This window comes from Lynx rufus, unplaced genomic scaffold (assembly GCF_022079265.1).
Source record: "Lynx rufus isolate CCGP_SWC_20201006 ecotype Redwood Valley unplaced genomic scaffold, mLynRuf1.p SCAF_11, whole genome shotgun sequence".
In the NCBI taxonomy this organism is placed as follows: domain Eukaryota; kingdom Metazoa; phylum Chordata; class Mammalia; order Carnivora; family Felidae; genus Lynx; species Lynx rufus.
The window spans coordinates 52,850,088-52,875,160 of NW_025814825.1; the positions used below are offsets into that span (position 1 = coordinate 52,850,088).

A 25,073-nucleotide genomic window follows, 5' to 3' on the forward strand; every position below is an offset into this window, starting at 1 on the left:
CCGAGTTCCGTTAGTAACTAGCCCTCGATATCACTTTTGTCACCATTTACAGAATGTTTGTAATGCGTCAGCCACCATTCTATCACCTCATTTAATCCTTGTAACAACTGGATGAGATAATGTTAGTACGGCCTCGCACATGAGGGAAGAGATCTGTCGGAATCCAAAGCTTTGTCGGGCCTTCCCTTCCACAGAGGTGGTGAAAGAGCCTTTCCTTCCCCGTCCCAACCACATGCACACACATTTTTCTGAGTCAAGATGCTCTCAATGTACATTGACTTCTTTGGCATTTCCTTCAAACTTGGCACAATAGAAATGACGCTGCATTTTTGCCTTCTTTGTACAGAACAGTCTTCTCTTGATAGCTTATCCTTTGTTAGCTGGACTTCTTATGAGACGACCTGCTAGGTAAACAGCATCCTAACCTCGGCCCGGTGAGCTCATCCTTGGCTGGCCCGGGGAGCACGGTGTACCCAGATCCACATATCACGTCTTTATTTAAAAATTTTTTTAGGGGCGCCTGGGTGGCTCAGTCGGTTGAGCGGCCGACTTCGGCTCAGGTCACGATCTCGCGGTCCGTGAGTTCGAGCCCCGCGTCGGGCTCTGTGCTGACAGCTCGGAGCCTGGAGCCTGTTTCAGGTTCTGTGTCTCCCTCTCGGTGACCCTCCCCCGTTCATGCTCTGTCTCTGTCTGTCTCAAAAATGAATAAACGTTAAAAAAAATGTTTTAACGTTTATTTATTTTTGAGAGACACAGAGCATGAGCGGGGGAGGGGCAGAGAGAGAGGGAGACACAGAATCCGAAGCAGGCTCCGGGCTCCGAGCTGTCAGCACAGAACCTGATGTGGGGCTGAAACCCACGAGCCGTGAGATCATGACCTGAGCCGAAGTCGGATGCTTAACCAACTGAGCCACCCAGGTGCCCCAACATATCACGCCTTTAAGGTATAATTCACTCGCCCTGTGGAATCATTCTCAAGGACTAGCATTCCTATGGTTTCCGTAGAAAGAGAATTTTACAAATTTGTGGTGTGGGGGGGGGGGGGGATCAGAGAATTTCTGCAGGGTTTACAAAGCCTACGTTTGCCCCCCACCCTTTGTTTCACCTTCCAACTCTTAATTACTCCCTGGCACGCTCCCGGAAAACAACTTCTCTCTCATTCTCCCCAGACATCTCCGCCATCATCTGTGGGACAGGCCAAAGAAGGCACGCAAAGTGCACAGCCATTAGCGCATTTGCTGCCACCAAAAAGGGTGGCATTGTCACCCAACACACGTCTCAGTGGGTGTCTCCAGTTCTTGGTGCAAGGAGAGAAGGGGCCATGGGAACTACGGTGTAGGCAACACTAGAACACGTACGAAAACATAGGCATTAGTTTCACGCATATGTAAGGGAAAACGAAGTCCTGAGGCAAACCTGCCCAAGGTTACACGGTTACTTAGAAACGGGTCAAGACTCCTGATGTCTTACCTCTCTCTACCCAGTGGTTAGTCTGCTATGTCACACTGGCCACATGGGCGGCCTGATCAGACACAGCCAGGGTTTGAACTCCAGCTCCGCCAGAGGCAGAGTAACCTTGGGCACAGGATTTTCTGTCTCCGGGTTTCAGCAGTCTCATCCGGGAATGGTAGTAATACGCTCCGCTTGTAAGGAGGTGAGAACAGGGCTGCTTCGAGGGCACGCGGCCTGTGCAATTACACAGGGCCCGGGCTCAGAAGGGCCCTCCATTTGGTGTGATGCTTTGATCGCATCACACTGATGTCTTTAATAATTTTATCTCTGAACTTGTGTTTTACAGGTAACATCCACTGGGAGAGTGGAGCGTGTGTGTGAGCAGAGGAGACAGACGCAGAATGGTAATGCCATTCCTTTGCATGTGGTGTTTGCAGGGCTCCATGAGTACAGAACTCCAGGGGACCAAGGTTCATGCTGGGAGCTCACGGAGACTCCAGGCAATGGCAAGGTAAGGGTGTTACACCCACCACCGAATAACCAGGGGTGCCGAGAGGTCGGTCTCCATTCATATCGGAACACTCACTTCAAGTGCGGAAAGAAGGCAATGGTGAATGGTCTTCTAGAAAACAATCAACCAAGGAACCCTATCTTATCCTTTCCGACTCCTGTTACCCGTGTTAGCCAACCATTTACTGAACATGATGACATCAAACAAAGGGAAAGGTAGGACGACCCATTTCCTCCTTCCCTCCATCAACAAGCCAAAGACAGAGAGTGCTGGGACGTGCATGCATCACGAAGCAAAAGAAAAAACAGCTGAGTTAGTTGTGTGCAGAATTCCCGCTCTTCTTTAAAGAATGAAATGCATATGTGTCTACGACCTACGAGATACAAACTGTGTAACTTCGGTGATTCTACCTCATATATGATGCTCTCCTACTTGCATTTAAAAGGGGCACTGCACAATACGAACATGAAAGGTCCAATTCATGTTAATACTATAAAATTTCACTCGGGACATTAACTAGCAAAGGAAAACACTATGCCAAGGTGAGAGAGATGGTGTGAAATAAGGGAAAAGGCTTTATATTTTGGTCCCTTTAATGGGACTTTATTCCTGCAATTTACACAAGGGGCCCCACGTTTTCCTTTTGCACCGGGCTCTGCAAATTCTGTGCTGGGCTCGGGGTGAGGATTAGGGACACGAGACAGAAGAGCCCTGCGCTGAGACCCACAATGAGAAAAGGCAGTAACGAATGTTATTGTTTAGTTTCTCATTGCCTCGTCGATTGACAACAAAATAGGATAGGCTTGAAAACTGTAAAATTCCAGTTTTCAAAACCATTTTAGGATATCAGGAGCCTTTTGAAAACATCGAATCTGGGGGATTTAACTTACAACGCCCTGAAGGATTTTAGTACCTCCTGATCCCTCGGTATATGACCTTTGCTGCCAAATGAGACAAGGCATGTGATGCCAACCATTAAAGAAAGAATGGGCATCGATGTGAGGAATCCTCCCAGGAAGACAAAATTATTCTCCTCAGCCCATGCACTCATTCAGCAAGTATTTATTGAATGCTTCCTAAGGGTCAGTGCCTGTTCTAGGAGCTGGGATATCACAGTGAACAAACCAGAAATCTTTGCTGGATGGAGTTTACATTCTAGTTGAGGAGGGGGAGGGGGGCTGATATAATAAAATATATACGCAAAAAATATGTATAGGATATAAATGATAAGAACTATGGGAAAAAATCAAGACTAGGAGATAACGTGTTGGGGAAAGGAATTGGGGTCCCGAGTGGGTGGCCTAGGAAAGCCTCTTTAAGAAGGTACCATTTGAATAAGCTGACGTAGGTAGGAGCGTAAGCAAAGTGTCATCTGAGGAAAGAGCATCTCAGACAGAGTGAACAATAAGCCCAAAGGCCATAAGGTCGAGCTCACCTGGTATGTTCAAGGCACTGAGGAGGCCAGCGAGGCTGGAGGCAGGGACCTTGCAAGGAACTTGGGCTTTCAATGTGAGTGAGGTGGAAAGACCTGGAGGGTTTGGGCAGAGAAAGTTGTACTGTCGACTGGTCATTTCCTGGCCAGGATGCTCCCGGCTTCTGTGTGGTAACCAGAGTAAAGCAGAGTGGGCACAGATGTAGAATGTTGAATTTGTGTGTGAGATTAAAAAAAGAGCTTAAGAGTGAGAGGGTGATACGATACAATGAGATGAAGGAAAGGATTATAGAAATAAGGAATGAAAACTGAGGACCAAGAGAGTATCAATAGCAATGAATGAAACACTAAAGAACAGAACAGACACTGATAAAATATCTAATTCCTAGCCTAGGAAAAAGCTTGAAACGATCTCAACGGATGCAGAACAAAGCATCTAAAACCAAGAGAGAAAACCAATAGATGTTCGAAATAAAGGAAGACTTAAAAAGGAAACCAAAACTTTATGTCCTAGATGTGCACATAAGAATCAGAGGCTATATTCAAAGATGAACCCACCAGGACTTCCTGGAAATGAAAATAGGTATGAAATGGCAGACTTAAAGAGTATAGACATAATATTTTGGCAAAATTTGACACAGAATGCAAAGTCCAAGTCCTAGCCCAAGCTTCTGAACTTCCAAGGGTATCATTCTCCATTTATCCAGGCAGAAAGAAACCTATAGAAAGAGAAAAGGTTGGGCTCACCTCAGATGTCTCAACGGCAACAGGGATGTGTAGAAGACCAGGGGGCAATACCTGGAAATCTTCAAGAAAGAAGATGTGTATCCCAAGTACCTTCCACGCAGCCAAAATGTTCAGACAGAAAGGCAATGGGTAAAACCATCACAGACACAGAGGTGCTCAGGAGATACAACACCACACAACCTTCTTGAGCAAACAGCTTGACCATAACACCTAGCCAATTGAGAGATGAGTCCAAATAAACTCAGGGGTGCAGGTATTGTAGTAAAAGGACTGGCAGTGAGAAGGAAGTTCTAAGGGAGGTGACAAGGGTGCCCAGGTGGTTCAGTCGGTTGAGGATCCGTCCAACCTCAGCTTAGGTCATGATCTTCTGGTTCATGGGTTCCAACCCCGCGTCGGCGGGCTTTGCGCTGACAGCTCAGAGCCTGGAGCCTGCTTTGGATTCTGTGCCTCCAACTCTCTCTGCCCCTCCCCACTTGCTCTGTCTCTCTCTCTCTCAAAAATAAATAAATGTTTAAAAAAAAAAAGAAAAGAGAGATGGCATGCCTTTTGCCTTTTTACTGATTTCCCCTCCCCAGATTATTAGCCCAAGAACCGAAATTATTGCCAATTTATTTATATCTAGGATTTCCATAGCATCTTTCCTCCAGAAAGATGACAAAGGATAGCCACATGGGGTTTTATTTTATCTTTCTAGTTATTTAGACTACAAATTCATGAAAATGCCATGAAATTCCTCATGATAAGACTTTTATTTGTCAACATATGTCCAGGTGTTAATGCTATGCCTTGGGGGACCTTGCCCCATCCATTCCCCTTCTGTTCCCATTCTCCCCCTCTTTTGAATAGGCACTGAGCCATATGACTTCTCGCCTTGGCCATGGCTGACTGGATTATTAGTAGACTCTGGATGGGCAGGGGCAGGGGAGGGGAGTGGGATTGGGAAACCCATATATCAGCCCGCCAAACACTTACAATTTATATTCTGTCTGGAAAAAGATGAGCCGGGGGACACCCAGGTGGCTCAGTTGGTTAAGCATCCGACTCTTGATTTCAGCTCAGGTCATGATCTCACAGATCTATGCTCAGCCTGGAGCCTGCTTTGGAGTCTCTCTCTCTGCCCCTTCCCCACTCACACATGCACTCTCTCACTCTCTCAAAATAATTAAAGCTTAAAAAAAAAAGGAAAGAAAAAGATGAGCTGGGCCAACTGGGTTTTCACTCTTGGGAATCTGAACTAAGAGATATATAGAAAAGTTCCAATGAGAGGTGGGTACTTGCATTGAAAGGTCAAGTGAGGCCAGGCCAAGGGTACACATCGCAGAACCATGCGAATACCAAAATTCTGAGGGGTAGAGCATCAGAGGAAGCCGACTGGGAGGGAGGAGAAAAGGACATTTCCCGAAACTCAGCTGCTGGTCCTGGAGGGGACTGGAACTTTATACTTCTGAGACCTGGCTGTTCAGCTCTCCCGGGTTCCTATGAAACTTTTCTGTTCTTAGACATATACATTCTCTCCTTTTTTGTTTTGCCCATTTCTCTTTGGCATTCTACAATTCAAACCCAGTTACTAGAAACATCTCAGTGATTTAATGCCCCTGGAAGCAGCTTTCAACAGATGACACATGGGGATAGTCAGCGGGACTGTCTCTGAGCTACATGCTGCACTTATGTCCCCAAGTTCCCAAGTAGTTCAGCTTTGGCTGCCCACACTGGTTAGTAGTTTGATAATTCACCTTTTCTTAACCTTTACTCCCCTACGAGTGTTTCCTGAGATCACCTTCTTTTTTTTTAATGCTTATTTATTTACTGTATATATATATATATAGAGAGAGAGAGAGAGAGAGAGAGAGAGAGATAGAGATGGGGAGAGGGAACATGAAGGGGGGTGAAAGGACAAAGAGTGAGGGAGACAGAGAATCCCAAGCAGGGCTCATGACTGATGCAGGGCTCAAACTCATGAACCATGAGATCATGACCTGAGCCAAAATCGGGAGTCAGACACTTAACTGACTGAGCCACCCAGGCACCCCTCTTGGGATCACCTTCTAAATAGATAACTTGTCCTCAAATTCTTGTCTCAGGGTCTGCTTTTAGTGGAGCTCAAAACAAAAGAGAATTTAAGTTATCCATTTCATCTTTTATGGTTAATAAAAAAAAATTGTCTCGATCCTCCGATCATTTTCAACTAGTCCTTTACTTTAAATCAGAGACAACTTCGAAATAAAACAATACCCTGAAGTAACCAGATATGCCCATCAGGCAGAACATATTTTTTTTTTTTTCTTAAGAGAATCAATGATGAATTGGGTCATTTTGTTGTACAGACATAATGGAATTTGTATGCCCACACACTGTGCTAATGCGTCTCTTCCTTTAAAATAGTAAATGAACCTACTCGGATGAACTCTGGTAACAACTGCCTCATAAACAAATATGACCCCAAATTTCCGTTAAGCCTGCAATTGTGTTGTAGGGGGAAGGATGTGATTTATAACCTTTATCAACTTCTACAGAAATGAGTCATTTCGTAATGATGTCCTATTATATTTACATATATCCATGAGCTCTCTTTAAAAATTTCTAAACAGCTGCACATTTCTACAATCCAACCAAAGTTTGTGCTAGTATTATATGCCATGTGTCAAGTTGGCTGTGTTTCTGAAAGAGGTATACAAAGTCGTTTTATTCCCTTCCTCCCTTCTCACTGCTCCCCAGCTAGACAGAAAACACTCTGAGTATATATTGGATTTCTTAGGGTTTGAGAAGATTAGAAGGGAGGACAGGAAGAGAAACATTTAGAACTTAAATTCTTCTTGCTTTTGGGTCTGGATTACACAATACAGTTTTTCCCTTCCTAAATAAAATATACTAAGAGTGCTGAACATTTACCAGTATGCTTCACTGGCTATTTATTGCATTTGTACCCGGGAAAAAAGCAGTAAGCCTCACGAGTAGCATTAAACCATAGCATCCTGCGATTGAAAGCAAAGCGAGCAAAAATTGGGGAATAATGAGGAGAAATAAGTTAGAGTTGACTTATTAATTATGCTAACAAATATTTACCGAGCATCTGTAATATGCGTAACATCACCTCTGAGGGACTGAAAGAGGCGTACAGATCAAGGATGCCTAGATTAAGCCCTCAGTGAGCTCACATTCTACTAGGCAAATAGCACAAGTACATAAATAACTCTAAAAAGAGGTTAGCAAGGGGCTGGAATCAGAAAGACTGAGAAAATGCTACAAATGCCGCATTGAGCTCAACATCTCACCAGCTGCTACACACAGAAAATCAATTAGACCACTCCCGGTACCTAGATAAAGAAGCTAACCAAAAATGTGTTGGAACCAGCTGCTTATATCCTCTTGAAACTCTTAAAATAGACCAACTGAACCATGATCTATGCTAGATCACGCTCAGCTGATAGTATTACTAAACAAATTAACAGCACCTAGTATTTCTGTCAAGGATAATACTGGACCAATTGATGACCTCAACAATTAGGCAGTTATTTATTAAGCAGCCTGTACCTCTGCAGTAGCTGGCAACCAAGTGATTTACAGAGATTGACTGTACCCTTCAAGGACAAGTCTGTCCCGAGGAAAAGATAACAGATGAATGTACCCAGCTACATACTCGAATCACATGATAGCACTTCAGGGAAAATGGTGATAGGAAACAGAACTGGGGATTGTCCCACAAGAGGAGCAAATGTTAAACACCCTGGAATATTCTGGTGATGTCAAAAATGACCTTAGAAAATGATCTGGGTTGTGATGGACAGAAAGGGAGGAGGAAGGGTGCTGGCAGTGGCCCCAAGTACTTGGCGTTTCTTCCCAAGCTTATCTTTTTCCCATAGGGACTCATTCTATGTCATGAGAATTCTCCCTCTCCCCTTGGCCGTACGCAGACCTTTGTGAGCTGGATTTTTCTGGGCACCGTGAGTCAGACCATCTCTGACGTCCTCTGATCCATTTCAGTTGCTATCTATGGCTACAGAACTTAGATGAGGAAAGCTCTCTACTCTAAACAGCAACCAAACAAAACTTGGGGGCACCTGCAGAATAAAGAAACCAGAGAATTAATGTCTCAGAGCAAAGATCCTACCTACCTCTGCATCATGTGTCTGTAGACCCTTAAGTGGTAGGGATATAAGGGGTTTTGAAGGTCAAGACATGGGATGTAAACAGACATGAATGTCCATATGAGATTTTTTTATTGTAGTGAAAACTGGTTATTCCACTTTTGGGGAAGAGCTTTGACTTCATTTAGAATTGTATTAAGTGGAATGTTAATGCAAAACAGTGCAGTCACTGGGGAAAGTGGTTTGACAGGTCCTCAAAAAGTTAAACATATAGTGACCATAGGACCCAATAATCCCACTATTAGGGACATACCCAAGAGAATTGAAAGCATATGTCCAGGGGTGCCTGGGTGGCTCAATCAGTTAAGCATCCAACTCTTGGTTTTGGCCTAGATCATGATCTCACAGTTTGTGGGTTTGAGCCCCACATGAGGCTACTTGCTGACAGTGCAGAGCCCGCTTGGGATTCTCTCTCTACCTCTCTCTCTCTGCCCCTCCCCCACTCGCACGTGTGTGTGTGTGTGTGTGTGTGTGTGTGTGTGTGTGTGTGTGCGCTCTCTCCCTCAAAATATATATTAAAAAAAAAAAGAAAACATATGTCCATATAAAAACTTGTACTTATGTGTTCACAGCAGATTCATAATACCCAAAAAGCAGAAACTCAAATGTCCATCATCTGATAAATACATAAGCAAAATGTGGTATATCCACACAATGAAATATTATTTGGCCACAAAAAGGAATGAAGTACTGACACCTGCCACAACATGGATCAACCGTGGACACATGATGCTGAGTGAAAGAAGCCAGACACAGGAGGCCACATGTTGTGTGATTCCAATTATATGAAATTCCAGAAGAGGCAAGTCCACAGAGACAGAAAGTAGGTCGGTAACCGCCGGGGTCTGGAGAGTGCTGACAACAGGGTGTGACTGCTAATGGATATAGAGTTGTTTTAGGGGGGATAAAAATGTCCTGGGATTAGGCAGGAGTAATGGTTACACAACGCTCTGAATATCCTAAACAAGCCACAGAATTGTCCGTGTTAAAATGGTCTGTTTTCATGGCGTGCGAATTATACCCGAATTTTTAAAATGTATGAAATGTACTAAGCACTGTGTTATACGCTGGAGAAATGAGGCCATGTTCCTGCCTATAAGAGCCTTACTACCTGGTAGGGAGAGACACGTACACACATAACCATCTGCGAATGAGCACCTGCGTGGTACAGGAAATGCCCCCAAAGAGGGGAGGTCTTATATGACAGACCCGAGAAAGTCGTTTCACTTCTCTGAGCCTCAATCTCCCAGGCCCTTAAGAGGGTGTTGATATCAGAGTTTTATTTCTACCTGTAAGAGGCGCCTGGGTGGCTCAATCGGTTAAGCGTCTGACTCTTGATTTCAGCTCAGGTCATGATCCCGGGGTCGTGGGTTTTGGGCCCTGTGACTGGCTTCACGCTGAGTGCGGAACCTGCTTAAAATTCTCTCTCTCTCTCTCTCTCTCTCTCTCCCCCCACTCTCGGTCCCCCCACTCGTGTGCCCATGCTCACTCTCTCTCTCTCAAAAAAAAAAAAAGCATCTAGAATTCTTTTTTTTTTTTTTTTAATTTTTTTTTCAACGTTTATTTATTTTTGGGACAGAGAGAAACAGAGCATGAACGGGGGAGGGGCAGAGAGAGAAGGAGACACAGAATCGGAAACAGGCTCCAGGCTCTGAGCCATCAGCCCAGAGCCCGACGCGGGGCTTGAACTCACGGACCGCGAGATCGTGACCTGGCTGAAGTCGGACGCTTAACCGACTGCGCCACCCAGGCGCCCCAGCATCTAGAATTCTAAGGCACACCAGAGTCCATCTAGAATTCTAACATATTTAAATTTGAAGGTCCCATGAATTCTGATTTTGCAAAGGATTCCTCTACTGCATTCTGTGTGGTGTCTTCCCAAGGCTGACAAAGGAGGCCTCGCTCTCCTGGCTATCTCTGCATCCTAACAGCACACAACTATGCTACCTTCGCACTGGCAGCCTTCATCATGCATTCCAAGGACAGAGTCACTCCTGGGTTTGTCTACCTGTCTACTCTAATGAATAACACATCATCTCCCAGTGCTTTCCCATTGGCAGCCTTCGTCTTGCATCCCGGGGCCATTCCAGACTCATGTCTGACTCACTAAGTTAACAGGAGTCTATAATCCTAAGCACTGGGCTATACCCCACAATCATTAGGACTGAATGATGCTAACTCAGGGGTTTCTGTGAAGGTAGGCCACTCTTAGTAAGAACCTTTTTAAAAAGTTTTTTAAAGCCAGGATAAAAACAAATTTTTTTAAAGTCAGTATAAAAACAATGCCAGACAATAAATTTAAACAGACTGCCTTATCCTCTGACTTTAAATAAGATTCGTTTTTAAGTACATATAATTAAAACCAATGGAGCATTTCAGCATATTTAGTGACTCAAGGAAGTAAATTAGATGAGAACATCTCCTGTGAAAATAGTTACTTGTCCACATTCCGGAACATGAATGAATGAATGAATGAATGAATGAATGAATGACAAAGAAACAAAAAACAAAAAGGCTGGACCAAGCAGCGTCAGGCAGGGTAACTACGTGAAAGATGTCCTCGATTTTTTTTCTTAGCACTTTCATACTACTGAGATGTTTCCCTTCTGTTCATATTTTGGGTATATCTTTTCTATCTTCCAGCTCAAATCCTATCTCCTCTTGCCCAGGCCACCCCCGGCCCGAGTTACTTTTCCTTCCTTTGACAACGAGTAGTATTTATTACCTTACCGTTTATTTGGCTTCTCACACTTTTGGGGTTGAGAGACACAGAAAAGGGGGCAACACTGATTGAGAACCTGCTGGTATATTTTCTTCTTCTATGTTTATATTTTCTTTTAGTCTTCATAATATTACTGTAATGTAGGCAGGATCATCACATTTGCCACGTGATAAAGCCAAGGCTCAGAGATATTAAGTAACATGCGGTCGCACATCTCATGAGGAGCAGTGCTGGACTTCGAACTTGGCCGGGCAGTCTGACCCCACAGCCCGGCATTCGCAGCCACTGCACCACGGAGCCTCACCCAACCTCAGCTACTTGAAGGCAGGGAGACAATTTTATGCCCCTTGTGTTCGAACACAGTGATCTGATTTCGGCAAACGTTCATTCATTCGTTTACTTGTACACTTACGGGCTCTTCTATGCCAGGTACTATAATAAAATAAAAATATGAATGTGGATCTCTCCCCACCCTCGGTGAGGAACTCACAGCGCATTAGAAGAGAGGCTTGTAAATAGGCAACGCTAGCAGAAATCCACACAGGATGCCATGGCAGCGCAGAGGGCGATGAGGCCAGAAGGAAGACAAACCTGCCCAGAGGAGGAAAAGCTTAAGCCCAGTCTTGCTGGAGATTCCGAGGTACCAGGAAAGTTACGCCAGGCAGCAGAGCAGCACGTGCAGAGTGAGGCCGACGGGGAAAGGGGCCTTCAAACATCTGTGACAAGGATGTCTGATGTGGGCGTTTGGGGGCTAATGGTTGGACGCGATAGAAAGGCAGGGCCTGACCGTCAAGAGCTTAAAACTATGATTCTGGGAAATAGAATTAAACTAATGCAATACGAAGCCTTGGGAGGCTAACAGGGGTCATTGAGAACTGTAGCTCAAAGAAAGCTTTACCATACAGTAGAGACTGGAAATCTCCAGTCTCCTTCGGTGCCTTCCCGAGACAGAAGAAACTGTCCACCATCCATCATTTCCATCTCCAAAAGAATAAAAGTCAAAGTAAGACTGCTGTTGTAAGGGAACCACATCCCATCATCAAACTGGACATGGCCCTGGTGGCCCGGGGTGCCAGAGGAATTGAGGCCAGCTCCTGGAGAGCACCAGATTCCTGTTAGTATTTTGTGTTCAGGACAGCCCCTTGTCAAAACCGCCAGTCAGGAGAGCAGGGCTGAAGGGAGGAAGGAGATGCGCTTTCTTGCAGTATGTCTCGGGATACATATTTTTCATGGCCAGGTCAAACACTTCTCTCAAATTGAAGGGAGGGTCTTTACAAATGAGTCTGAGGTTTGCAAAGTATTAAAAAAAAAACATTTTCCCAACATGGTGCCTCAGTATCACCAGGAAGATACAACTGAAAAGCTCTATAGAGTCTCGAGGGATATCTCTTTGAACTAGACAACAAAGTCCCTCAATACCTAAGCCCTTCCCCTGGCCATTTGACATACATGTCTGACCTATGGGGTTGGGATTAGTGACAGTAAATGGAGGGAGAAAGGGACACAAAAAGAAATGTTACAGAATCATAGTATTCTAGGTCATGGTCAGTTTGAAAACAGGTTGATATCACTTTAAGAAGCAAGAGTGTGCAAACACCCAGGAGGTTCTCTCAGTCATGCGAGTGTTTGAGTCTTGGGGAGACCATCCCAAGTGAAGACATTCCCTAGGGCTCTAGTAAACATAATGAGGAGAACACAGCAGGTGCTTGAACCAAAGCAAAAACACCTTTCTATCTTCAGGGATACGGATTATTTTTCTGGGGAGAGGACTGCCAAGTCTACTTTGGTCCCTGGTCTCCAGTCCAGAACATTCTGCTTTGGGATTTGGACTCAGCTGACAACATAATCACTGAACCCTTTCCAGATATCCTTAGGGCTTTTGAAAACAGTGCCAGTCTCTTCCTGTTTGTCAAGAAGATACTTGCCCTAAATATGCTCCTTCATTTTTACCAGACGCGGTAGCTCAGAGAGACAGAAAGAAACACAGGTCTGGGGCGCCCGGGTGGCTCAGTTGGTTGAGCGTCCGACTTCGGCTCAGGTCATGGTCTCGCGGTTCGTGGGTTGCGACCCCGCGTCGGGCTCTGCGCTGACAGCTCAGAGCCTGGAACCGGCTCCGGATTCTGTGTCTCCCTCTCTCTCTCTCTCTGCCCCTCCCCCACTCACGCTCTGTCTCTCAAAATTAAATAAATGTGAAAAAAATTTTTTTTCAAGAAAGAAACACAGTTTCAAAAACTACTCTAAGTTCCTACAGGAAAAGAAAGAGAAAAACCCACACAGATAGCTTGTATTTGTGAACCAGGGAAAAGAAATATTTCCCAATTTTCCTGGGAAAAACAATTCATTTTATAAGAAAGTCATCACATTTGAGTTGCTACAGTACTTAGTCGGCCCTACCAGAAACAAATTTTAAGAGCGCCGAAACTCACCAGATCTCATGGATGATCTGTCCTCAGGCTCATAGGGGCTGAGGCCACGCAGTAAAATGGGTAAGACCCCAAACTTGGGTATCAAGTCCAAGTCTAGCTCTTCCATTCACTACCTCTGTGACTTTCAGCAGGTTTCTTTTCACATCAGATGCCTTGGTTTCCCCACCGATAAAGTGAGGATAAAAGCAGTACTCCCTTTGTTGCGTTATTATGAATACTTAATGAGGAAACATTATAAAGCGATTGGCACAGTGCCTGAGATCTAGCAGGCCCTCAGGGAAGGATAGCTTCATTCATTCTTCTAGAATCTTCATTGATGATCAGAGAGAGGCATATCCGCATGCAGAAGCTATTTTGCACATTCACTTGTATGTTTGTTTTGTTGCCGTGTCCCACCTTTGGACCAATTCCCTCCCTGCTCTTAAATGGACAAAACAGTTCCTTGCCTACTGACTTCCAAGGCTTGTTTTGAGCGCGACAAAGGCAAGATATACGTAGGGACACTTTGAAGAGCATGGAGCCCTGTACAACTCAAAGTAGGAGTAGAGGGGCACTCGGGTGGCTCAGTCGGTTAAGTGCTCGACTTCGGCTCAGGTCACGATCTCGCCGTGTGTTCGTGAGTTCGAGCCCCGCGTCGGGCCCTGTGCCGACAGCTCGGAGCCGGGAGCCTGCTTCGGATTCTGTGTCTCCCTCTCTCTGCCCCTCCCCCACTTGCGCTCTGTCTCTTTCTCTGTGTCTCTCAAAAATAAATAATAGTTGAGCACCAGACAACAACAGGATGCTGTAGCATCTTGAGGTCTTTCTGGCAGCTGCAGGAGGCCTTTGCCAAATACCCCGAGCATCCTGCCGGGAGCTGCTTGCTTCTGAGCACTTGGCTTTGCTAATACTGCTAATACATGGCTGCGGGAGGGGGCGCTTCCTCCAAGCACCTGTCTTAGACGGGATATTCTGAGCACACATGGTGGCTTCTTGGGAATCTCACCTCATGTACTGCCCTGGCAGTCCCACCGGCACGAAGTCTGGGCCTTTATTCCTTCACGGCAGCGGAAGACAAACAATAGCAATTATTTTTTAAATAACAAACTATTTTATCGTATTATTATCGTAGCTAAAATTTAGTGGATGCTTCTAGGCGCCACGATACCACACAGCTGGGAGATGCATGCGCTCATTGAATCCCCATAATCAACATTGCCCTTAGACCCGGCCCCTGGTCCCAAACCTCACCTCCCTCAAAAATGTCTAAGTCCCCTTCTGGTGCCTGGGATCAGCTAGGGCCAGCAGTGATGTCCGGGTGGGGCATCCCAGTCTGCTCTGCTCTTTGGAGCCCTCGATGATGATCCTCTCTGTCTCTCCCATGCTGTGCAAGGGGGAGGGGGGGGGAGAGGTTGACCAGATGCCCTGGGGGCATCTGGAGGAGCTCCGAGCTCTAGGACTCCTGTCAATGGGATTATCATAGGGGCCTGGAGCTGACTTGATTCCAGGAAGGGATTTTGGTGAGTGGTCACTCCTTCAGGCTGGCATGATATTACTTTCCCATGATTGAACAAGATCGGGCTGTTGACACATTGATTTGCGGTGACTCAGAGTGTTCATGTACACAGGGGCTCCACAAAACGCTATTTGCCCAGGGACTCATATACCCTAGAGGTGGACCTACTCACGGCATTCAGAAGGTATGCACTCTTCCTTCTAAAATAGAGAAACTGTGACTTAGAGACACTAATTTCCCCAAATAACACATTTAGTAAATTGAAGAGCTGGGATTGAAATTCTGGAAGGTCCAACTCCAAAGCCACACGCTAAACCGATCCCCCAGATTTCCTTATCTGCCTTCACTAAGATATGGATATCCCAATGATGGTTATTCTTTCCTCTACCCAGGGCTCTCTCTGATACGGTCTGTTCTCTTGTTCCCATGTCATCGAACCTGCTGACAAGCAATTGTCCAGCACGCTCTCACTCAACCACAGTTTACTGGTCTCCCCTTGACTTCCTGCCTTCTCCCACCAGCAGACCTTATCTCTTTCATGGGCGTCAACAGCTCATTCCAAATTCCGATTCCAATCTCTTTCAGGGGAGGCATTCAGTAGAAGCACCAAACAACGTTCACAATAAAGTATTAGCTCCGAGAGAAACCTACATGTTTAGTTTTTATCCTTGGCTGTGGAATAGACTGGGTTTTTCCCTCAGGAAAGGGATTTGGGCGTCTGCCAGCGTGGAGGTGTGATATCTTGCAGTTCAGGGCACCTCTCTCAGCCTGAACTGCAAGAGGTGCAGTCCACTGGTTCTGAATAAAGTCCTCTAGGGTAGCTAATGAGGTGGCTGGGAGCAGAGGTCATGGTTTCTCCACCCTCGCTTAGGCTCCCCTGAAAAGGATGAAGTGGAGAATGAGAGAACCAAGGAACCATCCCGTCAGCATCTGTCAGGTCCCCACACGGTCCTGCCTTAGCGCTGATCTGCTGGCCACTCCTCCCCGTCCCAGCCAACACTCAGTATAGCCACCGTGAAATGCCACTGCATCCCCACTAGGATGGGTAGAATCACAAGTCAGATAATTACAAGTGCTGACAAGGATGGGGAGAAGTTGCAGCCATCATATGCTGCCGGTAAGAATGTAAAGTGGTGTAGCTGCTTTGGAAAACAGCCCGGAAGTTCCTCAGAAGGTTAAACATGGTTATCACGGGACCCACGCGTCTCCCTCCTGTCTATACACCCAAGAGAAATGAAAACATACATCCACACAAAAACTTGTACATGAGTGTTCATGGCGGCATTATTCACAAAAGCCAAAATGGTGGAAGCCACCCAGATGTCCATCAACTGATGAATGGATAAACCAAATGTGGCTTAACCGTGCAGTGCAATAATATTTAGCCACCACTATTGGCACAAAGCAGTGATATATGACACAACATGGATGGGTCTTGAAAACATGCTGAGTGAAAGAAGCCAGGCACAAAAGACCACATGTCATATGGTTCCACTCATACGAAATGTCCAGAATAGGGAAATCTATAGAGACAGAAAGTAGATTACTGGTTGCCTAAGCCTAAGGGTGCGGTTGGAGACGGGAAGGTGGTGGGATGATACCGAAAGGTCCAGTGTTTCTTTCTGAGACAACACAAATATTCCAAAATTCACCGTGACGATGGTGGCCCATGTCAGTGTGTATCGGTGAATATACTAAAATCGTGTATACGTCAAATGGGGAAATTGCATGGTGTATGAATTATATCTCAGAAAAGCTGTTAAAAATTAATTGTGAAAAGCAAAATAAAACACCCCAATATAGGTTGACTCACCTACCTCACCTCGCCTTAATCCAACGCTGCCTTCCTCTTAGCTGCCCAAGAATCACCAGGTGTGTATTTGACTTTCTGGCTCCTTTGGCTCATGTCCCCGTGTTTGCAGGGACCGTGTCTAATAGCCTTTGCCTCCCGTACTGATTCTAGCCTGATTTTGACCAGGAGCGAGCACCTAGGTACCACCTTCATCAATCACACATTCCAAGTGTGCCAAGTCCCTGGTGCGGAAACTCTTGCCCATAGGCTACGTCTGCTCCATCTCTGGAGGTGGACGAGTGGCCCCGTTCTAACGCGCTTCCCTGAAAAGAAGCCTCCACGCGTTCTCCAAACATTACAGCTCTTTGTTTCTAAACATTGCACAAGAGGAGCACACCCTGGGCGGTAACACAACCGCGATCTCGCCTTCACGTAGGTCATTCTTTCCCATGGTTGATTGGCTGCCTCGGATGTATCCTTCCGATCCACGCCTTAACATATGACAGAACAGCATGCGTGGATAGAGAGCTTTCCTTTTCCTCACGCTTCCTATTATAGATGAATGTGAGTACCAAGTTTGGAAAGAGACACCCTGGTTACTGAGATTATAAAATCATAGACAAAAATATCCTCAGAACTTAGCTCTGCAGCTGTACTTCTGTCACATTCTCCTTTCCTCCCACCCTCACCCCATCAATTATATACAAGGGATAGTGTTTCTTTTGAGGAACACAGTACTGAACGGCTCTACACAGTACTTCCTTACGGAAGCCAATCATGAAACACAAAGCCGTGAGCAGAGTGGGCTCCTTCACTTACCAGAAGGATCCAAGTTGCTAATCAAGTGCTCCAGCGTGCAGTAGGCCTCGGGGTGCAGGTACAACAAGTGAGTGATGGTGGCACGCCTGTGCGCAGGCTGGGGGGTGCTGGTGACACGCACATCCTCGATAACCCGCATCCTTCTGCACGAGCCCGTGGTGCTGGCTCTCTCGGAGGAGGACAGGCCGCTCTTCTCAGAGCTGCACAGTTTCCCCAGACACTTTAGACCGAGGAAGGAGGGCATCTTGGCACAGATTACAAATGAGAAAATGAGGGGCGCCTGGGTGGCTCAGTCGGCTGAACGACCGACTTCGGCTCAGGTCACGATCCCACGGTTCGTGGGTTCGAGCCCCGCGTCGGGCTCTGTGCCGACAGCTCAGAGCCTGGAGCCTGCTTCCGATTCTGTGTCTCCCTCTCTCTCTGCCCCTCCCCCGCTCATGCTCTGAAATAAATAAACTCGCTCTGTCTCAGAAATAAATAAACATAAAAAAAAATTTAAAAAGAAAAAAAAAAAAGAAAATGGACACCAGGAGCCCAAGAAGCTGTGCTTGCCCTTCAACTCTTCTGGCTCCTTCTTGTTTTGTCTCGTTTTGTTTTTCAAACCTCACTGCCCGGTAAGGAAGATTAGGGGAGATGGATTTAAGAGATTACCCTCGAGAGCTTAGGGCTGATCAGGTATAAAAACAGTCGCCACCGGGAACTCGAACCTAGGTCAGTCTGCGACGTGAATGCATATTCAAAAACCAGAGCAAAATGCAGAGCAAGAGAAAGGACAGTTGCAATATCTAGAAGAATTCACCTGTAACTATTCCTAGTATAGTAATATCACCTGGCATTACTGTGCCATTACAGCAGGTACTGTGAACAGGTCGAAGCATATATGCACCTCTTGTATGTAATCTAAAAATGCACGGCAGAAAAAACTCAGAAAATAATTCCAGACTCTTCAGTCTTTCAGATCTCACGGAAGAGAGACCTCAAGGGAGATCTTCACATTCAACTAGCAGCAAATCTAGCTCCAGGCCATAGAAAACAATCCTTTCCATTGTCTTCTTTTTTTTTTTTTTCTTTTAATTTTGAGAATGAGAGAGAGAAAGAGAGAGAGACAAAGGGAGGGAAAGAATCTTAAGCAGCCTCCACACTCAGTCAGTGTGGAGCCTGACACAGGGCTCGATCCCACGACCCTGGGATCATGACCTGAGCTCAACCGACTTAGCCACCCCGGTGCCCCACAATCCTTTCCATCTGCTACAGTGCCATGAAAATCTTTTTGCCTTGTTCCATTAATGCAACGCTAATAATATGCTTAATGTTGCTTCTTTGGTTGCCTGCTGTTGCCGAATCTCTAGCTGAATCACATGATGGAGGCAGAATTACCACGGAGGTAGCTGTGTGTTTTCACAAAGTGACAAGCGAGCTGGACTCTCACTCAACTGGGGTGCTGATATATAACGGGCAACCCTAGTAAGGAGCATTTGCCCTCCGACATCCACTCAGGAATATTAAGCGCAATGTATGACAGTCTTAAACCCCACACATCAGAGTGTCATTGGGCCACTGTGTTCTAATACCATTTTCTTTTCATTAAAACCCTTACACGCTCTACACAGAACAGAATTAGAGAGCTGGAAAGGCCTTCAGAGATGATCTAGTCCAGTGCTTCTCAAATGTCATTGTGCCTGAGAATCTTCTGTTGAGCTTTTGAAAAACAAACTCCGGAGCACTAGCCCAAGACCTGTGCATGAGATGCTGCAGGGGTGAGGCCCAGGAACTTTATTCCTCAAAGTTCCCCAGACTAGGACCAGCATTCAGGAAACACCGATCTACTTCAGCCCTTTGACTTTAAAATGAGGAAGGTAAGTCTCAGAGATGCTAAGTGACTTGCCCACGACAATACAGCCAGCCCATGGTGGATCTAGGTCTCCTGACTCCCAGGTTATGATCGTTCCTACCAGGCATCACGTCCTTCCACAAAAGCTATAGATAGATGATGCACAGAAAGGGCACTGGTTTTTGATCTTTAATGCAAGATTTGGCAACAGAACTCAAGAACCAGAGAATCCAAATTTGCTTAGAATGACTCTAGCCCAATGGAAGGCACAGTAGGAAGGGAGGGGTAGACTCAATCCCAGAGGTCTTCCAGATTAGGACGGAGTTGGGAGGGTGGAAATACGGGAACTGTCTACGATCGCAGTCACGTAGTGAAATTTCTGTTTTCAAATTTGGGGAATGAAGCCCTAGACCAACAATGCCCCCCAGAAAATAAATCCTTCCAAGGTCTCCCTCTAAAAACAGTTTACAGAGCAGGTAAAATCATCTGTAGGTATTCTGTTTCTTGCTTGTCTATTTCAAAATCCTTAGGATATACAATGTAAGATATTTTAGCAATGTTTCCCTAAGTGTGGTTACTCAACCAATTTGTTTAAAACACAGGTGTCTGATGCCCATCTCAGACCTAGGTTCTTCAAGAATGTTTCTCTAATAAACATCATAGAGTGGGAACCTCTGCCCTATACCATTAATTGCTTCTTCCTATGGTTAGTTTCCTATAGCCCTGCTCTTTGCAAACTGAGAATCCAAGCAGCTCTATCTGTTTAGGTATGTTCACACGGCTTGTTTGTGGTGTGTGTGTGTGTGTGTGTGTGTGTGTGTGTGTGTGCGTGCATGTGTGTGTGTGTGTTTATAGAGAGAGTCTGGATGTAGCCACTTTAAACACAGGCTCTAGTATACATTAACAATGTACCAACATAGACTTTGGACTGATACGATGATTGCTTTCTTCAAATCCAGCGTCTTCCTGACCAGGCTAACGTGTAACCATGGAATACTTATTCCACGGCAAAGCTGTTGTGCCTTCTTGGTCCCTAAACTTGTCAAGCACTGCCCCCTAAAACAAATTCTATAATACGGCCTCTACCTCAACACCTATCTGTTGTATCAGCAGAACATATTTCAGGCCACCCCCTACAGTTCAAGAAGCAACTGTGTTCCAATAGATTATATGAAGGAAAGCATTGAGTTCTTCTTCAATGAAAGGACTATATGTAAGAAGCTTGATCTATTTTACGAATCTTAGATCAGGGTGGAAAGTGAGACATATGTGGCTGATGAAAATAACAGAGGCTTGTTTGCTTTTAAATGTTTATTTATTTATTTTGAGAAAGAGAGAAAGCACAAGTGGGGGAGGGGCAGAGAGAGAGAGGGAGAGACAGAGAGAGAGGATCCCAAGCAGGCTCTGCACTGTCAGCACAAAGCCCGATGCAGGGTTCAATCCCATGAACCATGATATCATGACCTGAGCCTAAACCAAGAGTCAGATGCTTAACTGACTAAGCCACCCAGGCGCCCCAAGGTTTGTTTGTGTTTAAAGATAGTCTGACTACCTACGTGTAGATGACAGGGTGGCTCCTTTCTCGGGTGGTGGAGAAGGTAAAGCTCAGATGATGGGTGGTTGGGATTCAGAGTCAGTGCTGACATTGGACACTCACGAACTAATTTGCACTCACCAGGATGTCCGGAGCTCTTAATCTAACCTCATTTACATAGTTCAGGGTAAATGACCAATAGAGGCCAAGTCTCCTGTTTTTTTTTTTTATTTTTTTTTATAAATTTTTTTTCAACGTTTATTTATTTTTGGGACAGAGAGAGACAGAGCATGAACGGGGGAGGGGCAGAGAGAGAGGGAGACACAGAATCGGAAACAGGCTCCAGGCTCTGAGCCATCAGCCCAGAGCCTGACGCGGGGCTCGAACTCACGGAACGCGAGATCGTGACCTGGCTGAAGTCGGATGCTTAACCAACTGCGCCACCCAGGCACCCCCTCCTGTTTTTTTTTTTTAAACAAAGACCTACACATTTTTTTTAATTAAAGTATAGTTGACATACAATATTATGTTAGTTTCAGGAGTACAACATGGTGATTCAATATTTACATATATGATGAAGGAATCACAATAAATCTAGCTAACATCCATCACCATGCACAGTGGTTGCGATATTAACTATATATCCTATGCTGTACTGTATCCTGTCTCTTATAACTGGAAGCTCGTACCTTTTAATCCTTTCCCCCCATGTTACCCAGCCCCCTGCCCCGCTCCCCTCAGCCAAGCCTCCAAACTTAAAGATATGCTGGCAGGGGTATCTGCCTGATGGCAATGCCTTCAGCCATGAGAGCACAGTATGGAGAAGATCCCTGAAGAAACATCAGTGGATCCCTTTCTTCCACTGCTTCGTGAATATCAGCCTCTTGCCACAGCCCATGGAAAATTACAGTCAGAGCATTTACGAAGAGGTGCAGTGCGTTTGGGGACAGTTGCTCTGGTTGTACGACAAAGTATCACAGGGCGTTACACGGCAAAGCTAGTGTTAATTACAAAAGCTTAACATTCGCCCAAGATTTGGGTGGCCTGCGTGTCTCATTGGGTGGGACGTCTGTAATTCCTCTGGTAACAGTTCCACGGCACCTGCACAAGCCCTTCTTCTAAGATAAACTATGAAAAGAAACCATCAGTGGGCAAATTCTCCCAGTGGCTCCGCCCCGCACCGAGAGGCCCTGAGCTGTCTGCGTGCTACCGTTGCTCAACCACGAGGCGGACCCCAACCTCAGAGCCAGGCGTTTTGAGGCCACACAGTGCTCAGGGGACGGATGCCTTCATTACTGCTCTTAATGCGCCAGTCACAGGTCAATTCCCGCAGCCATGTTTTTCACAAATGAACCCTGACCTTCCTTGTGCTCTGTTATGGTTTAGGTCTTTCCCACACACCCCCGCTCCCAGACAAATGCCTACCTCTCCCTTGAAAATATCTGCTGAGATCCACCTGCTTCTTGCTAAGAAAGACAATTTTTTAGGAGAGGAAAATCACCACCTTATAGTGTGACTATTTAGGGGATTTCGTTCTCTAAAGGAATGGTCTGAATTGGCAGCCTGTGGCTTCATCAGTGGTAAGAGGGTTCCTTGCTTTTCAGTTTTTGTTTTGCTTTTCATCAGAAACAAAAAAGCTCAGCAAGCACACTGCAAACACCTGCAGTAGCTCCCAATAATCAGGATGATCTTTGCTGCTGGACGGAACAGAAGAAGCGGAGAAACAGCTTTACAAGTGGGAAAGGTCCGCCGAGGGGGCACGGTGGGACCTCGAGATACGCCTCGACCCACCTCTCCCTGCTACCGGCCAGCCTCAAGTTTCGTCCTTCTCTTCATCTGCAATTGTCAGCCCTGGGCATCTCTTGTGCGAAGCCCACTGTTGAAGGGGTCTTACCCTTTCCTCCAAAGCAGGCTGTGATTTTCTGAGCATAGTGGCCCAGGCTCCCGCCTGGGGAGGGCTCCTCTGGAAGGCCTGCTTCTTCCCTCGCTCTGCAAGTGGCTGCCTCTCTTCCCGTATTGCCACCCGCCCAGGACCTGCTCAGAACAGAACCAGCAGCCCAGCCCCCTCTCCCATATCATCTCCATTAATAATTCAAATACTACACAAAATCTGCTGAGCGTTCAGGATCGAGAGCACTGAGGCACTCTGAGGACTGAAGCATAATTAGTTGAACAGACAGCAAGCCTCTCAGATCACTCTCTGACAATACCCCCCACAGGCAAGATTTCCAAACGGCAATGAGAGCCAGGCCTGGAGGGCCTTCAAGGAAGAAGCCGCAGACGGGGATCAGCTCTGGGAGGGTCACACGCATCCCGGAGCTCAAGGCCCGTATGTTAGACCGGGCTGCCCCATGAATCTGTTCCATAGGGTCAGAGCACCAAATTCCTGACCACTGTGGAATTTATTACACCCTGCACTGTCATCTGGTTATCTGTAGCCTGTTATTTCCTGCTAAGCTTCTAGAGGGCAGGAGTCTTGTCTTGTCACCCTGCATCCGACCTGTATGCCCTACACACTAGGTGTTCAAAGCCTTGTAAAGAGAATTTGACCATTCTCGGTAAGAACTCCGAGTGAAACGTGAATATCCAATACTTGGGTCGAAGGCAAGTATCAAAGACAAAACACACTTCGGTCATTATTAACTGCTTAAATAGGGGAGGACAATAAAAACATTTTATACTGATTGGCCTAAGAACTCCTATTCCTACACAGGCGGGATGTGATTACCTTCCCGCAGATCACAGCTTATCAAAGTGCCACTGAACTGGAAGGCAGTAAGTGACGGGCACAAGCCCGGGAGGCCCAAGCCAGCTGTGGCCACAAGAAGCTGTCCCAGTGGTTGGTTATTAGGAGACAAGCTGTCCTTGCTGGTGGGATAAATAGATGAACGTGGACCCAGAAGCCCCAGCGTCAGCGTTTCTTGGGACCTCCTCTGCCGGAGGTGCTGGCCCTGGAGCAGGTGCACAGAGCCTGCCTGATCCTGCTTCCCCCTCCACGGCCCTCCCAGAGGAAAATGCAGAGGGGACCGTTTCCAGTGACACAGTTTGACGTATTTATAATTCATCTATCGCAACACAGAATAGCTCCAGCTCACCCTGGCAAACCTCATGTTCACTGTCAGTTTACTAGAAAACGTCAACCATCTCCCAATAATCTATTTCCTGACTATGCTGCAATCAGGGCCTCTTGCTCCCCAGGGCCTTTTCTTGCAATCATTCACCTCTGGACCTAAACTTGGACTTCAAAGAGGAACTGCTTGTAGTTTATGGTCATAAGAAATATGCAAGACAGATAAGGAAGAGAATAGGAGACCTGATTAAAATCAGTGCCAGGTTTTTCCTCCATCCATCGCGTAAAGGAGCTATCTTCATTCTACAAATACTTACTCAGCACCTACAATATGACAGGTCAGGCGTCAGCTGCCTTAATGGTGAATAAGACCGGGGCACTCAAAGAGCACATAAATTAGTGGGCGACTCAGGCGATACAGGCCCAACTGTAATGCAACATCGTAAACACCACCCCAGTGTAGACTTAATAGCAATAAAAAATAGCAATAGTTCGGGGTTGGCTTAGAGATTTTCGGATATGGTGAGTGGTGCCTCTTAATTTTGTGTCTTAAAGAAAACGTGTTTCAGAAAGACAAGTGGTTTGTCTTTCACATCTTTTTTTTTTTTTTAATGTTTGTTTATTTTTGAGAGAGAGAGAGCGTGCTAGCAGGGGACGGGCAGAGAGAGAAGGAGACACAGAATCCAAAGCAGGCTCCAGGCTCTAAGCTGTCAGCACAGAGCCCCACACAGAGCTCGAACTCACAAACCATGAGCTCATGACCTGAGCCAAAGTCGAACGTTTAACTGACTGAGCCACCAGGCGCCCCTTGTGTTTCACATCTTACATGGGCCATTTTTATGTATTTCAATTACATTCCCAGCAACAGCACACAAAACGTGTTTCCCTTGGGGAGTCTGCAGGGGGTATGTGTCCAATGTGTTCCTTCAACCACGCTCTCAATGCCACGCTCTGACATTATAAAAACGCATGGGAGGGAAAGACTGAGTCAGCCTGGTACTGGTGGGATTATGGAAAATATGAAGTTCGATCTGAACCTTGAAGAAAAAACTTATTAAGAAAATAAGTGGATTGGGGAAGGCAGAAAAGAACAATTCAAA

At 46.0% G+C, this 25,073-nt stretch overlaps 1 protein-coding gene across 2 annotated transcripts in view; it reads right to left on the reverse strand.

The window, feature by feature from the left end:
- Positions 1–17,782, reverse strand: part of ABLIM1 (actin binding LIM protein 1) — a 191,375-nt gene extending 173,593 nt beyond the window's left edge. For both annotated transcript variants that reach the window (XM_047073482.1, XM_047073481.1), the window contains exon 1: positions 17,539–17,782. In XM_047073482.1, the coding sequence (XP_046929438.1) occupies positions 17,539–17,782 (244 nt within the window). The remainder of the gene's footprint in view (positions 1–17,538) is intronic.
- Between the last annotated feature and the right edge of the window lie 7,291 nt (positions 17,783–25,073).